Source organism: Anolis carolinensis, chromosome 1 (genome assembly GCF_035594765.1).
Source record: "Anolis carolinensis isolate JA03-04 chromosome 1, rAnoCar3.1.pri, whole genome shotgun sequence".
NCBI lineage: Eukaryota > Metazoa > Chordata > Lepidosauria > Squamata > Dactyloidae > Anolis > Anolis carolinensis.
In genome coordinates this window covers 18,644,920-18,658,004 of record NC_085841.1, presented here as the reverse complement: position 1 = coordinate 18,658,004, position 13,085 = coordinate 18,644,920, and the positions used below count along the sequence as shown (strand labels likewise).

General features: G+C 36.6%; 1 protein-coding gene across 2 annotated transcripts in view; it reads left to right on the top strand.

Moving 5' to 3' along the window:
* abhd12 (abhydrolase domain containing 12, lysophospholipase) overlaps positions 1-8,689 on the top strand; it is a 28,674-nt gene extending 19,985 nt beyond the window's left edge. For both annotated transcript variants that reach the window (XM_003216104.4, XM_062970507.1), the window contains exons 8-13: positions 800-837; positions 1,452-1,531; positions 2,677-2,759; positions 3,640-3,718; positions 5,302-5,429; positions 5,712-8,689. In XM_003216104.4, coding sequence (XP_003216152.2) covers positions 800-837; positions 1,452-1,531; positions 2,677-2,759; positions 3,640-3,718; positions 5,302-5,429; positions 5,712-5,751 — 448 coding nt within the window. In that variant the 3' untranslated portion in view covers positions 5,752-8,689. The remainder of the gene's footprint in view (positions 1-799; positions 838-1,451; positions 1,532-2,676; positions 2,760-3,639; positions 3,719-5,301; positions 5,430-5,711) is intronic.
* Positions 8,690-13,085: the final 4,396 nt, after the last annotated feature.

Genomic DNA, 13,085 nt, shown 5'->3' with positions numbered 1-13,085 from the left:
AAGCCAGAAAGCTGTGAGAGCTAGCTGTTTTTCAGTCTGCATAAGAAAGTATAATGTGACAATACAGAAACATAAAAAGAGAGACAGGGTCTGCTGTAATTGATTGAATTAATCATAGAGTCTATGGAACAAATGTACAGCTCTTTCTTTCACATTTTGCTTAGACATTCATTTGTCAGAATTAGTAGACTTCCCTTGTTTTTTGATATAAAATAGCTAGTGTGTTTCTTGACAATGGTTTGGATGCTAAGTTGTCCTTTCATAAATGGAAAGCCTTCTTCCGTTCATAAAAAGAATTCCAGATCAGCAGAAGCTCCTGCTGACAAAAGGCAAAAAGGCAGGGATTTTTTATTTATTTATTTATTTTGCTGATAACCTTGAAAATTCACAGCACTACTTCCTATGTTCCAGTAACTTCCTCAACATTCCTGAGGAGATTTATGGAGCTAGATTAGGATGACCGGAAAATTGGCAAAAGTTTCCTTCTCTTTTCTTTCCACTAGCAACATATTTCCATCCATAAGAATTTAGGATTCGGGCCAGTGACTTTTGCATCAGGAGGGAAAATCACAATATCTGAGACTTTTAAGAGTTCTTCAATTTGAAAAGAACATCATCAGGCAAAATAAATCCAGAAAGCTTAATGCTGTTGTCCTAATCCTTTATACGGTTACAAATGAATCTCATTAAGCAAAGAGCTCTTATTTTTAGTAAACATGGGTTAAATGAAGATATGAAAGAGTGTATAAGAGGACTAGATGTAATCAGAATTTTAATTTTAGATGTGTTTCTCTTTTAGAGTCGCAACCAACCTAGTGAGGCGTCTTTGTGAAAGAGGTAAGAGAGTTTTCTTTTGGTGAATGAATTCCCAATTTCCTCTGGTTTTTTTTAAAAAAGGATGTGTTGATATTTATTTGCTATGATTTTCTGAGCTTTCAAAATGAAACTGAGTTCTAAATTACAATTATTGACCTATTGTTGCTTTTTATTTATAGAGGGCTTATATAACATATAGGACCTGTTTCTTATCTTTTAGAATGAGTTAAGTGAATCTTTAAAAAACATAAAGCTTTCTTTATTTGTGAGCTAAAAATAAATTCTTTTGCATTTTAAATTACCACTTTTGTCTAGATGCCATTAGAATTTATGCTTGTAAAGCACTCTACTTCCCTTTTTTGGTTGGCAAAAGTCCATTTGATTTGAAATGGGTATTTTTGAGACAACTCTAGTCTAACATTTTAAAGAACATTGTCAGCCTTTTTTCTTGAAAGGAAACTGAGAATAGAGAAAGGAACTGAGAATTCTGCTCAGCCAAATTCTTCCTTTTCACTGAAATGTGCTGCTGAAGTGTATCATTGCTCTGCAGCTTCTATTATTTTAAGAGAGCTACCATAGAGCACCAGGACTTTGTTTTAACGGAAAAGCACTGCAACCTTTCCATTCATTTTCAGAAACTCCCCCTGATGCTTTGATCTTGGAATCTCCCTTTACAAACATACGCGAAGAAGCAAAAAGCCACCCCTTTAGTGTAGTAAGTATAGATTTCTGTGCTGGAGTTGTCAACTTTTATTGTGACACCTGACATATATGCATAATACTGATGTTGTGATCATTTTTGAATTCTCATCATATTTAAAGTATTAGTCAATGAACAAGGCGTTATAAGGATATGTTTGATTTTTGCCCTCTACAAAGAGCTTTGGTAGACCACAAATGATAAAATAATTCAATTTAGAAGAGTGAATATAGTTTGCAAATGCATGTGGTATTTCTAAGAGTAATTTAAATCTGAACTCCTTTGACTCCAAAAATTGAGAGAGGAGTTTAGCACTCAGAAGAAGGGCCTTGATACTTTTTCAGATGGCACAGATCAGACACCTGGATGTTTATTAAAGGAACTGAAAGTACAACTTGCATGCATACTCTGGAAACACATAAATAAATTTTATTTTGTAGGTTCCTCTGAAATGTCAGGTGGTCAGTGGCAATCTTAAGTTGTAAATAGCACCATCAAGGCTATTTTGTAAGGAGGGCCCTGATGAGCCTATGAGAGACCTAGGCATCCGTGCCAGTATATCCTGGCTAATGGTTTCTATAAAATCCCTGTATAGAATTGTTAGTAGTGCTCCACTTTGTTGGTTGGGAAGTGTAGGTTCCTTGTTGAAGACCTTGTTTTCCGTTTTAATGTATTGTCACTTCCTAATAATAATGAGTGTGTATGTGCAAGGGGAGTTCTTCAGTCCTTCATTGAGAACACAAAGTAGCCTTCAAACCTTAGGATTGGACCAAAGCCTGGAGGGAGATGCTGCCTTTCTTTCCTTCCCTCTACATTGCTTTGTTTTACAGTGATGCCACCACTGTCTCCTTGTAAAAAGTTCATCAATAAAGAATGGCATTACTCTTCCTTTAGGAAAGGCTAAAGCCTATTTTCTCATTTCCCTCCTATTATTTTTATGAGACTAAGTGTGAATAAGTATGCACTGGAATATTTATTAATAATACTTTGCTGCTTTTTTTAGAAATCTGCAATGCTGATGTTGATGCTATGTTTTTCTATCTGTTAGATTTCTATGCTAGCCATGTTTTTGTTTGTGAACATTGAAATTTGTCTCTATAGCTCTATTCTTGGTGGGTGATTTTGCCTATTAGTCACATGCTTGCATTTTTTTTCTTTAGATATATAGATATTTCCCAGGATTTGACTGGTTTTTCCTTGATCCCATAACATCAAGCGGAATTAAGTTTGCAAATGATGAAAAGTAAGTATAATATCTCTTGAATCTTACTTTACTTTTCAAGAGGATAAGGGTTCCAGTGGCAAATGCAGATCTCTAAAGACTTTGTTTTAAAATCAGTTTGATGTATTTGGCTTCTCTAGATCTGCTATCTTTTCCTCGATGGAAAATCTTGCTTTTATGTATTATTTATGCTACATTTTTGGCTGCCTAATGGACTGGCTAACCCTTCTTCTCTGTTGCTATTCCATTGCCATCTATATCTGGTATACTTATTTTGTCTACCATATGCTTGTCCTCCTTGAAAGAAAGAAAAAACACCCAGAAATTGCTTTCTCTTTGTTTACTTCTTCTGTATCGTTGGCATAATTTGCTTCTTGTCCTTCCTTTCATATAGAATTTTTTCTAGGCCTTTCCCTCCCAAAAAACCAACTGACCTTTAAATGGCATGTAATCCAGATTGTTTCTAGATTTCTGATCTGCCATTCGCAGAGTTGACTCTTCACGGGTTTGTAGCTACTACTCAACCTGCTCACCCCAATCTTTTTGCTGTCCCTCTGCCTTTTCAATGCTGTACTGCCAAGTGTATAAGTCCTTCCTTTCCATCTCCACATTCCTATGCAAATTTAAATCTCCTCCTCCATAATTCCCCTTCCCACTTTCCCATCAAAGCAATATCCAGAATTGAATGTCCATCCTCCATTGCTTCCCTCCCCACTTTCTTATCGAAGCCTCATCCATTTTTAAACCTCTTCCTTAATACCCTTCCTTCTTCTCCATTGCCCATCATACCACCTAACCCTACAAATGTTGATGGCTGACTGTATGTCATAGGCAGTCTCTCTTAAATAGGTACATTTAAAAAACTTTTAATGTTGTGTTTGGCATTTCATTTTATTTACAGCGTGAAGCACATTTCATGTTCTCTGCTTATTCTTCATGCTGAAGATGATCCTGTAGTTCCATTTCATCTTGGAAAAAAGGTATGCTTTTTTTCAGCTGTCATCCTCAGTTCCTATCTTTCAAGTTATAAATATCCTGAAAGAATGAGTACAGTAAAAGAGACTTTATCTGTGTTTTAATTTGGATCTTGTGGGCCAATTTCCAAGTAACCATCTCTTTAATTCTGACTATAGCTATTGATGGGGGAGCAGCCCTGAAAGGGGACCGTTTTCAGAGGAGGCTAAGTACTTAAAAATTTTCCTTGCCAGCTGCTTTGTGCTGCAGATCTTCCTTAGAAAGCCTTTGACAAAACTGCTTTGGCCTTCGTTATGGCATTAAACACATTTTCATATGTAGTTCAGCCCTGAAATAGGAACAAGATAGACTAGATCTGCACCACTGACAAAGATTCTAACTTTGTGTATTTCTCTATATTTTTCTCATCTCTGATTTTCTCACCATTGTACAGAGCTGAAATCTTGATCACCACTTAACTGGTTAAAAGCAACATTTCTTTTTCTGTATTGTGGTTTGCAGTGAGGGATTCTAACATTACCGGGAATTGAGAGTTCGTGTTCCTTTTAAAAGAAGGGAGGCAAATGAGAGATTTCAAAATTAATATTGCATTTGTATATGCAGTTAGTTTATACTCAACAATTAGTTCTACTTTGTTAATCTGGAATAATTGCCAATGTCTGTTTTATGTTTAGTTGTTGAAATTAGTGGTTTTAGGATTAGGCCTAAGTAGCTTTCCAGTATCTAGGGTTAGAAAATCTTAAATTGACTCTGGTTCAGGGTTCAAATAAATTGTTTTCTGTGTTTCTGATAGATAAGAAGACTGCTAGTGTAGCTGCATTTAACTGAAAGACATCAAGGGGGCCACTTTCTCTAGAGAAACAGAAGGAAATAAAATCCATCATATTTATATCCAGCTAGTGAGTTTTCACTCGTTTTAAAGTAAAAGATTGGCCCTCAGCACAAGATCATGAAGAAGCGTGACTTCATGGACTCATGTTTCTGTTTGGAAATATCACATGAGTTCTCCTCCCTAGAAAAACATTGTCTGACAAAAAGTACCTTTTTGCATAGGTTTATCTGGGCCAGGTGTCAAGCAACAGAAGTGTGTGTACGTACATTGTGATGTGGTATCAACTCTGATTGAATACCTAGCTCTTTTTCTGTAACAGTTTCACAGGACAACTGAGGACCAGTGATTTTCTTTTAGTTGTATGGCCTTATATTTACTTTAAATATGGTGAAATTCTAATCTAGCTATTGTGAGCACAGTGACTGAGAATCAGACTTAGTTAATAAGCATATATTTGACTATTAGGTTGAATTCGTCTTTCATTATTCTGTTACCGTCTAGTTGTAGGGATAGTAAAAGTATGTAAGGATGTTATCGTTGTTTGACAAGAAATAATTTCAAATAAGGAACCTCGAGAGTACAGGCATTGGTTTCTGTTAAAAGCAGATATTCACTGTGCACTATCTTGCTGTCAATTACTAAATCAAAGTGGATTATAAAAGTGACTGTTGCTGTCCTCTTTAACATTATTCTATAATTGGGACAGACACCTCTTTATTTATCACCCTGCATTTACTTTGAAACTTTTTTTTTCAGCTGTACAACATTGCAGCCCCATCTCGGAGCTTTCGTGATTTCAAAGTCCAGTTCGTTCCATTTCACACAGATCTAGGTTACAGGCATAAATATATCTACAAGAGCCCAGAACTACCTCGAATATTAAGGTAATTAAAAGGTTCCCTCATAATGTTTGCTATGGTGTTAATGTAGCTTTCCGCGGATGTAGCTAAAATGAATGGCATACATATGTATGTGTTTATTTCTCTATTTTGGAGTCATTTTTTTATTTCCATATTACACTAGACTATCTGAAAATCAGCTATTTTATTATCACATAGATAGATACCAAATCTATTTCTCTGCACCATCCCTCCTGAGAGAAAGCATGGGTGAAATATTAAAACATTTTGTTTTATGAAAATTGCTCTTGGTTTTTTCCTTCCTAGGGAATTCATGGGGAAATCTGAACATAAGCACCATCACTGAAGACTACCAGCTTGGTAGACTTGAGATTATGTCCCCTGAGGAAGAAAAAGGAAAAACAAACACCTGCCTTGTTTTAAAATCTAGGCACTGGATAAATCTCCGATTGCTGCTCCACTCCTCTTGCATCCCTTTGGAATCCCAGCCTTTGGGGGAAGTAGGTATGAAGAGCGAATTTAGTTGGCTTCTGACCCTCAACCCCACCTTTATTTTTCTTCTAAAGAAGGGAATCAGACTAATTGGAACAGTTATGTTCAAGCACAAGAAAGACTTGGTTTTAAAAAACGATGAAAGTTATAAACATTCCTACAGATGTGTGTGCTGGCTCGCAACAGTCTACAGGACAAAAAAAACTTGCACTCAGAAACGCAAATGGACTGCAATTATCTGCAAAAAATGTAACAGCTATAATATTTCAATGCTGCACTTAGATTACGAGAATTGCAGGTTGTTCTCATGTAGAAATTAGTTCAGTGAAGAATACTTCTTTTTCTCCTGTCAGTTATCTAATTAGGAATTGGTGAAAATGATGGATTGTTTTGGTTTTTTATTCCTTTGAAAAGACAGAAGTTAGGATATTTACAAGAAGATATTTCAGAATGAAATGAAGGATGTTTCTCCTTTAAAATAAGGTAATTATTTAGTAGTGATAATTTAATAGTAAGTTTCCCTTTCTCTATTGCCTTGCTTTTACATTTCATAGCACTCTCACATATATAGATAATATATACAAATCTTTACTTCATAGACAAGCACATCTCCTTTAATATTATTTCTCCTAATTTCCAGGTCATTCTATTTAGGTGTCTATGGTACTTAAGTGATATAAATTACAGATGGAGAGATTTATTTGAAGGACTCCTTTTTTAAAATGGAGGTGCCTTTGAGCTGAGTCCTGCAAGGGATGATGGGATATTTGTTTTTCCACTGTGGTGAAGATGTCTTCCAATCTCCTCTAATAGAGAGACACATATGCACTTTGGAGGGAAAAAAACTATTACCTATCTTTTTAGTAATCATGATTCTTTATATCCTCAACCCTGTCATTTTATTTTAATAAATACTCAGGTACATTTGAGCTGGTCAGAAGTTTTCTTTTTCTTTTAAATTCAAGAGATTCCATATAACTGAATATTTTAACTTCATCTCCTTGACTAACACGTTCGACTCCCTCAAGAGGGAAAATATTTACATATGTGAGAACCCTATGTTAATCTAGACTAGTTAAAAGTACTCAAAATTAAACATGTTGGTTATTTCCCAGTCCTTATCCGTTAAAACATTTTTTTCCTCGTAAAATTAAAGTTTGATTTTACCTTTGTATTTCTGTTGATATTATTAACATCTAGAGCTATGTGAAAACTTCCTGATCAACCTCAAATGTTCCCTTCAGTTGGCAAATGCCAGGCAGAGAACCTAGTTTCTCTTTATTGTAGAAAAGCAACTGCTGACTTTAAATTTAGCAGGCAGCATGACGGTAACTCATGGTAATAAACATTGAACATGGAATCTGATTTTTATGTTTATCTCTTTTCCTCATACTTGACCATATTGTTATTGTGAACCTTATAAAATCAATCAATTGTGTTCAACTCTTCAAAATCATGGCATAATAAACCAAGATCTGGGGCAAAGCTCCTTCACCTGGGTGAAGATCTGTTCTGTCTTTGTGTAGGGGCTGGAAGTATCCATGAAACCAAAATTAAGTATATTTTATATCCAACCAAACCCAGCATTAAACCATGGTTTAGTTTCCTTCCATGTTCTGACTTATCTGGAATCTATGGACAAGTCGCTGATTGGGATATAATAGAAATTCAGAGGCTTTACTGACTGAAGGGAGGAGAAAAAGGACTATGTCGGGTTCTTGAAGGTTGTGTATACTTTGGTTAATCTGAAATACATATAAGATGAAAAATGGTGTTGCAGTGCCTATTTCTGTCACTTGCTACCAGACAGATGGTACTGTTTATTGAGGCAATATCTAATTGTTTGCTAATGGAATGTGATGTTAGGTTTTTACTGTATGTTATCCCATCTGTATCAACTGCATTAGGATAATTCAGGATCACGTTTAACTACCTGTGAAGATATTTGGAATAGATGCTGCAAAAGCCACAGACCGCTTCTGTGCACTTAACTCAAACCTACCATTCTTTCCCTGTCCTGGCACTACTTCTGTAATTCTAGATACGATTTCTTGATGTGTTTTGTTGGCCACCTTTAAGATTCTGAGAGTCACCATTCATGCATAGTAATTTGGAAGCAGGGGATTCGAGACAGCGTGGCAGTTGAGCCCAAACAAATTACTTTACAGTAGTCCTCTTAGTTTTGTGGGCAGGGCCTTGAGGTGTGTCATTCAATACACATGTAGTATCGAGCATCGTAATCCTAGACACTAGTCTTCAGAAGTTAATAAAAGGCATTGATGAGTAATATTGATTGTAAATGAAATACTTGGATTTTGCATGCATCAGACATACAGTCTTATCTTTCAGTTCCGTCATACTTGCAAGGAGACAGTAGCTTAATTGTGTAGAGACTTTTCTACTGTAGTGAAGTCTATCAAGATTGTGAGTCACAATTATCTCTGCATTAGATTATGCCCTATAAAACTGTCTCTCTGCACATACACACCCTCTTTCTACAGACAGCGCTTTGGGTTATTGCACTAATGCTATTTTGGCTCTTTTGTGCTAAACAAAAGAAATATTCCAGTTAATGCTGCTGCAGACTCCTCCCACTGTAGTGTTGATAAAAGTACAAACCAATGTGGAAATAGCAACTCCTCCCATACAACACCAATAAGAGTCCAAAGCATGCACTAGTGCTGGTTCTCCTGACACACATGTACTAGTTGTTAGATCAGTGACATGCTTTGAAATGGAAATGTTTATCTAAAAGGTGTGTAGTTTTAATAAAGCGAGTGACTTCTGACTTCCTTTGGTGGTAGCCTGCTTTTGTTTTTTAATGCTGGTTCAAAAAACACACAGAAGATTAAATGGTTGACATGCAAATGATAGCTAAAACACCTAATATAGGGTTTTCCCCTCAACACATCCCCTACCAGAGGCATTGAACAACTGCCAACATCAGGTCCCAAGCCTGACCGTATTCTGTGAGAATTTGTACATCTATCAGGCATTGAATGTATGTACTTTAGCATATTACCTTGTACTGTGCACCCACTTCTTTTCTGGCACGGGATTTTGAAAAGCAGTAAGCATTTTTCAATATGTAAGGGATGCAATTTCTGCTGTTCTGAATATTCTTTGTGCATTAGAAACTCTTGGATAGAGATTGTTTTTGTAACAGTTCATTATAATCACTGTAGCATTTGCTATAATCATGACTTTATTACCGTCCAGATTAAACCAGTTCCATTGCAGCTTCGAAAGTATGCTGCTAGAACAGTTTGCCCTTAAGGCTTTGTCTTTATTGCAGTTGTGTGAGTTGTTTTTGCTGCTATTTCATCATAGAATTATAGGAGTTGGAAGAGAGCCCAAGGGCCATCCATCCAACTACCATGCAGAAGCACACAATCAAAGCACTCCTGATGGATGGCCATCTAATCTGTTTAAAATTCACCAGAGGAGGAGATTCCACCATACTGCAAGGCATAAAGCATTCCAGTGCCAAACTGCTCTTACTGTCAGGAAGGTCTTTCTTGTGTTTACATGGAATCTCTTTTCCCTTTTCCTGATCTCCCTTTTCCAAACAATTCTGAGCATTAGTCCAACCCAGCATGGGAGCCCATGCATCAAGGCCATTTCTTAAACCAAAATGCAACAGCAAATTGCCAATGACCGAAGTACTTTTAGTCTGGTGCTCTGCCTCGCGGCCACATAAAACAAGAAAAAAAATCCATACAAAACACAGGGAATTCAAATGTGACATTTGTGAATGTGTGACTTTTAATCATTTTACAGCACAAGAAGGTAACAGTAATATAACACACAGAGAAATGTGTCAACTCAAAATCCCACATTTTTGGAAAGTGATATGTCAGTAGCAAATGCATTTATTTTGCAAACAATTGAACATTTTGGACATTCAGGAATCGCTTCAGCAACACTTTGTTCTCTTGCATCATCTGACAGCTGTCTTTGAAGAGAAACCATACTTGATGCATAGACCATAAAAGAAAGCTCAGTGTTTACAACAAATGACTGGCTAGAGGGCAATGCAAGAACATACATGAGACAAGAATAGTTGCATGCAAGCAGCACTGGATGCACACATTTCAAGGTGTGATAAGACTATCTTTAGGAATAAGTCATGACCGTAACTGTTTAGAATGATAACAGCAACAGTACAAACTCACATGATTTCAAAGCAGATCATTTTCTTCACAAACACAGAGAACATTTATAGTGCAACTGTAGGCATTTCTATTGGGAAATAAGCCCTACTTATATGGAGCTTATTCCCAAGTAAAAATCTATGTAGAACTGTAGCCTCAATTTCATAACATTTTTGGAGTTTTGCACGGGGGAAAAAACAACACAGTAAATTTTGTCAACCTGTAAACAATTCAATCAGTAAAGAGTTTAAATAAATCCTATGAAAACATGTAACAGTGTCCTTGGAAATGTCTTTTTAAAAGTTTGTTCTGCTTTTGACAAAAGAACGAAAGGAGTATGCGGCAAATGCACCAACCTAACAAGACCTGTGTTTCTCCAATTCATTTGAATGGACTTGACTGAATTGGACATGCAAAGGACGGTAACTGGAATTGCAATATTAAAAAAAACAATAATGGAATAAATACAGGCCTACTTAATAAACTGGAAATCACCAAGGCTAGCCCTTGTCTCAAATACACTTAAGGCTTACATGCACATCTCGATCAACAGATGAAATACATCATGCGGCGTGTGTATGAAAGGGCAGTTGGGAACCTCTTTAAGCCTTTTTGGGATGCCTCCAGTACTATCTTCCACTCACGGAATGGATTTGCACACAAACACCACCCCCATATTGCCCTCCATTTTCTGGCAACCTGCTCTAGAAACTTGGCAGAGGAGGGTATGACTCACCAGCTGAAGCAGGGGAGAACAAGGAGGCGTTTCACTGCACAAGATGAAGAGAAGTCATGTAATGCTGGATGGAGCCATCTGGACTATTTGCCTTATACAGATATACCTCAGTTAACAAAGTAGACGTGTTCCTCAGCATTACTCTCCAACAGAAAGCTTGGGACCAGAGGCAGAAATAACAAAAAATAGGGATCTATTCCTTCATCACAACAAGAGAAGAGCAATTTAACATGTTTCAGGGGTGGAAAGTCAGACAACATGGACAGGTGAAATGAAACAGGTCAGGCAATACTTGCAGAAGGGAAATAGTTTTGAACCTTCTGGAGATCTCTTGACAGCATCTTCCAAAGGCACCCAGTAATTATTTTAAAATTTCATCAGCCTCCATTTTTTATAACTCCCAATGACCAGTAGGTGCTTAACTTTTATCCCAGTAGAATAAACTGGCAAAACCACCTCTTGAGTATTCCTTGCCTACAAAAAATCTAAAAAATTCATAGGGTTTCCATAAGTTGACAGGTGACTTTAAAGGCACATACATGCTGGGAGAAGGAATGAAATGAGCACTTGCATTGGAAGGTTTAGGGAGATGAGAAGCTGCAAACTCAACCCTGTTTGATAAAATTAAGACTATGACCTCAGTGTCGGAGCAAATAATTCTCACTGAGATTCAGTAGAGCTACCCATGAATAGACCCTATGTAGTATTACATTCCATATTAGTCAAAACTACGCTTTTGCTACATTGCAGCAATGTAGGATGAGGGAGAGGTATAATAATTATTATTTAGTAAATTCATTAGATATTATTTGTCTAACAGCCACGAAGCTCTAAGCCATTTCCTATGGAGTGTAGCATCCTGTATCAGTTACTTAGTTCAATATTCTCATCCCCTGTGATATTCCTTGGTGACACCCCATTATGGAGTTCCTTCCTAGGGAACTTGACCAGGTACTAATTTTACTGTCATTTAGGCAAATGCGCCATATATTCATGAACCATCATTTTAACAGTAGTTTTCATTATTGACTTCACATTGCAGTGCATTTTATCTCTGTCTTAATTCAAAAAAGGCAATAAAAGGAATCTGTTTGTATTCTAGAGGGGCAATCTGGGGCATAATTGCCATTTTACTGCCCTACCATATCCAGAGCTAATGTGCCACTCTTTATATCGGGGCTTCTTAAACTTTTTCCACACACAACCCCTTTCTGTCTGATTTTTTTCGCAATCCCAGTACAGTAGAGTCTCGCTTATCCAACCTTTGCTTATCCAACGTTCTGGATTATCCAATGCATTCTGCCTCCCACCTGGATCCACAATTGTTTCTCTAGGCAGGAAGGACTGAACCTTTTAAAGATTTAACTTCTGACAGTGTTGTTACTGTAAGTTCATTTTATGCAATTCTATCTTTATTTGTAGTCAATTTGTTAGTAAACAATGTTTTTGTAGTCAATGTTTTTAATACATTGTGATGTTTTGGTGCTAAATTCATAAATACAGTAATTAATATATAACATTACAGTGTACTGAACTTATTTTTCTTTCGATTTGTTGTAAAACATTATGTTTTGGTGCTTAATTAGTAAAATCATAACATAATTTGACATTTAATAGGCTTTTCCCTTATCCCTCCTTATTATCCAACATTTTCGCTTATCCAACGTTCTGTCGGCCCGTTTATGTTGGATAAGCGAGACTCTACTGTATGTGTGTGTGTGTGTGTGTATATGTATGTATGTATGTATATATATATATATATATATATATATATATATATATAATATAGGCATAAAATCAAACATTTACTAATAATAAATCAGTACTTGCAAGGCTTGATAAAACGCTGAAAGATACTTTTCTGCACTAAATTGTGATGGCTGAATTTCCCAGCCATCAAAGCCTGGAGCTTCACTGGTTAAGGGAAACTTGGCTGTTGCAGTCCAGAAATATTACCTTTCCAATCACTGTTAAAGTGTTGGGCAATCTAAATCTGCATGATGCCAACATTTGCTACACTTATGGCTTGGGTGTGACATGATCCTGTGAATTTACCTGATAAGAAGCATGTGATACGTCACAGAGTGTGTTTCCATATTTCCTGGTACTCGTATACTATTTATATGAATTTCTTCACTAACATGATCTTAAAAGGAAACTAGCACTTCTAATGAACGGCTTGGTTCTGGAAGTTTATAGGAATGTACATTATTCATTCATGACAGTGGAATAGGCTGCCTTGGAGTGTGACAGAGTCTCTTTCTCTGGAGGTTTTTAAACAGAGGCTAGATGGCCATC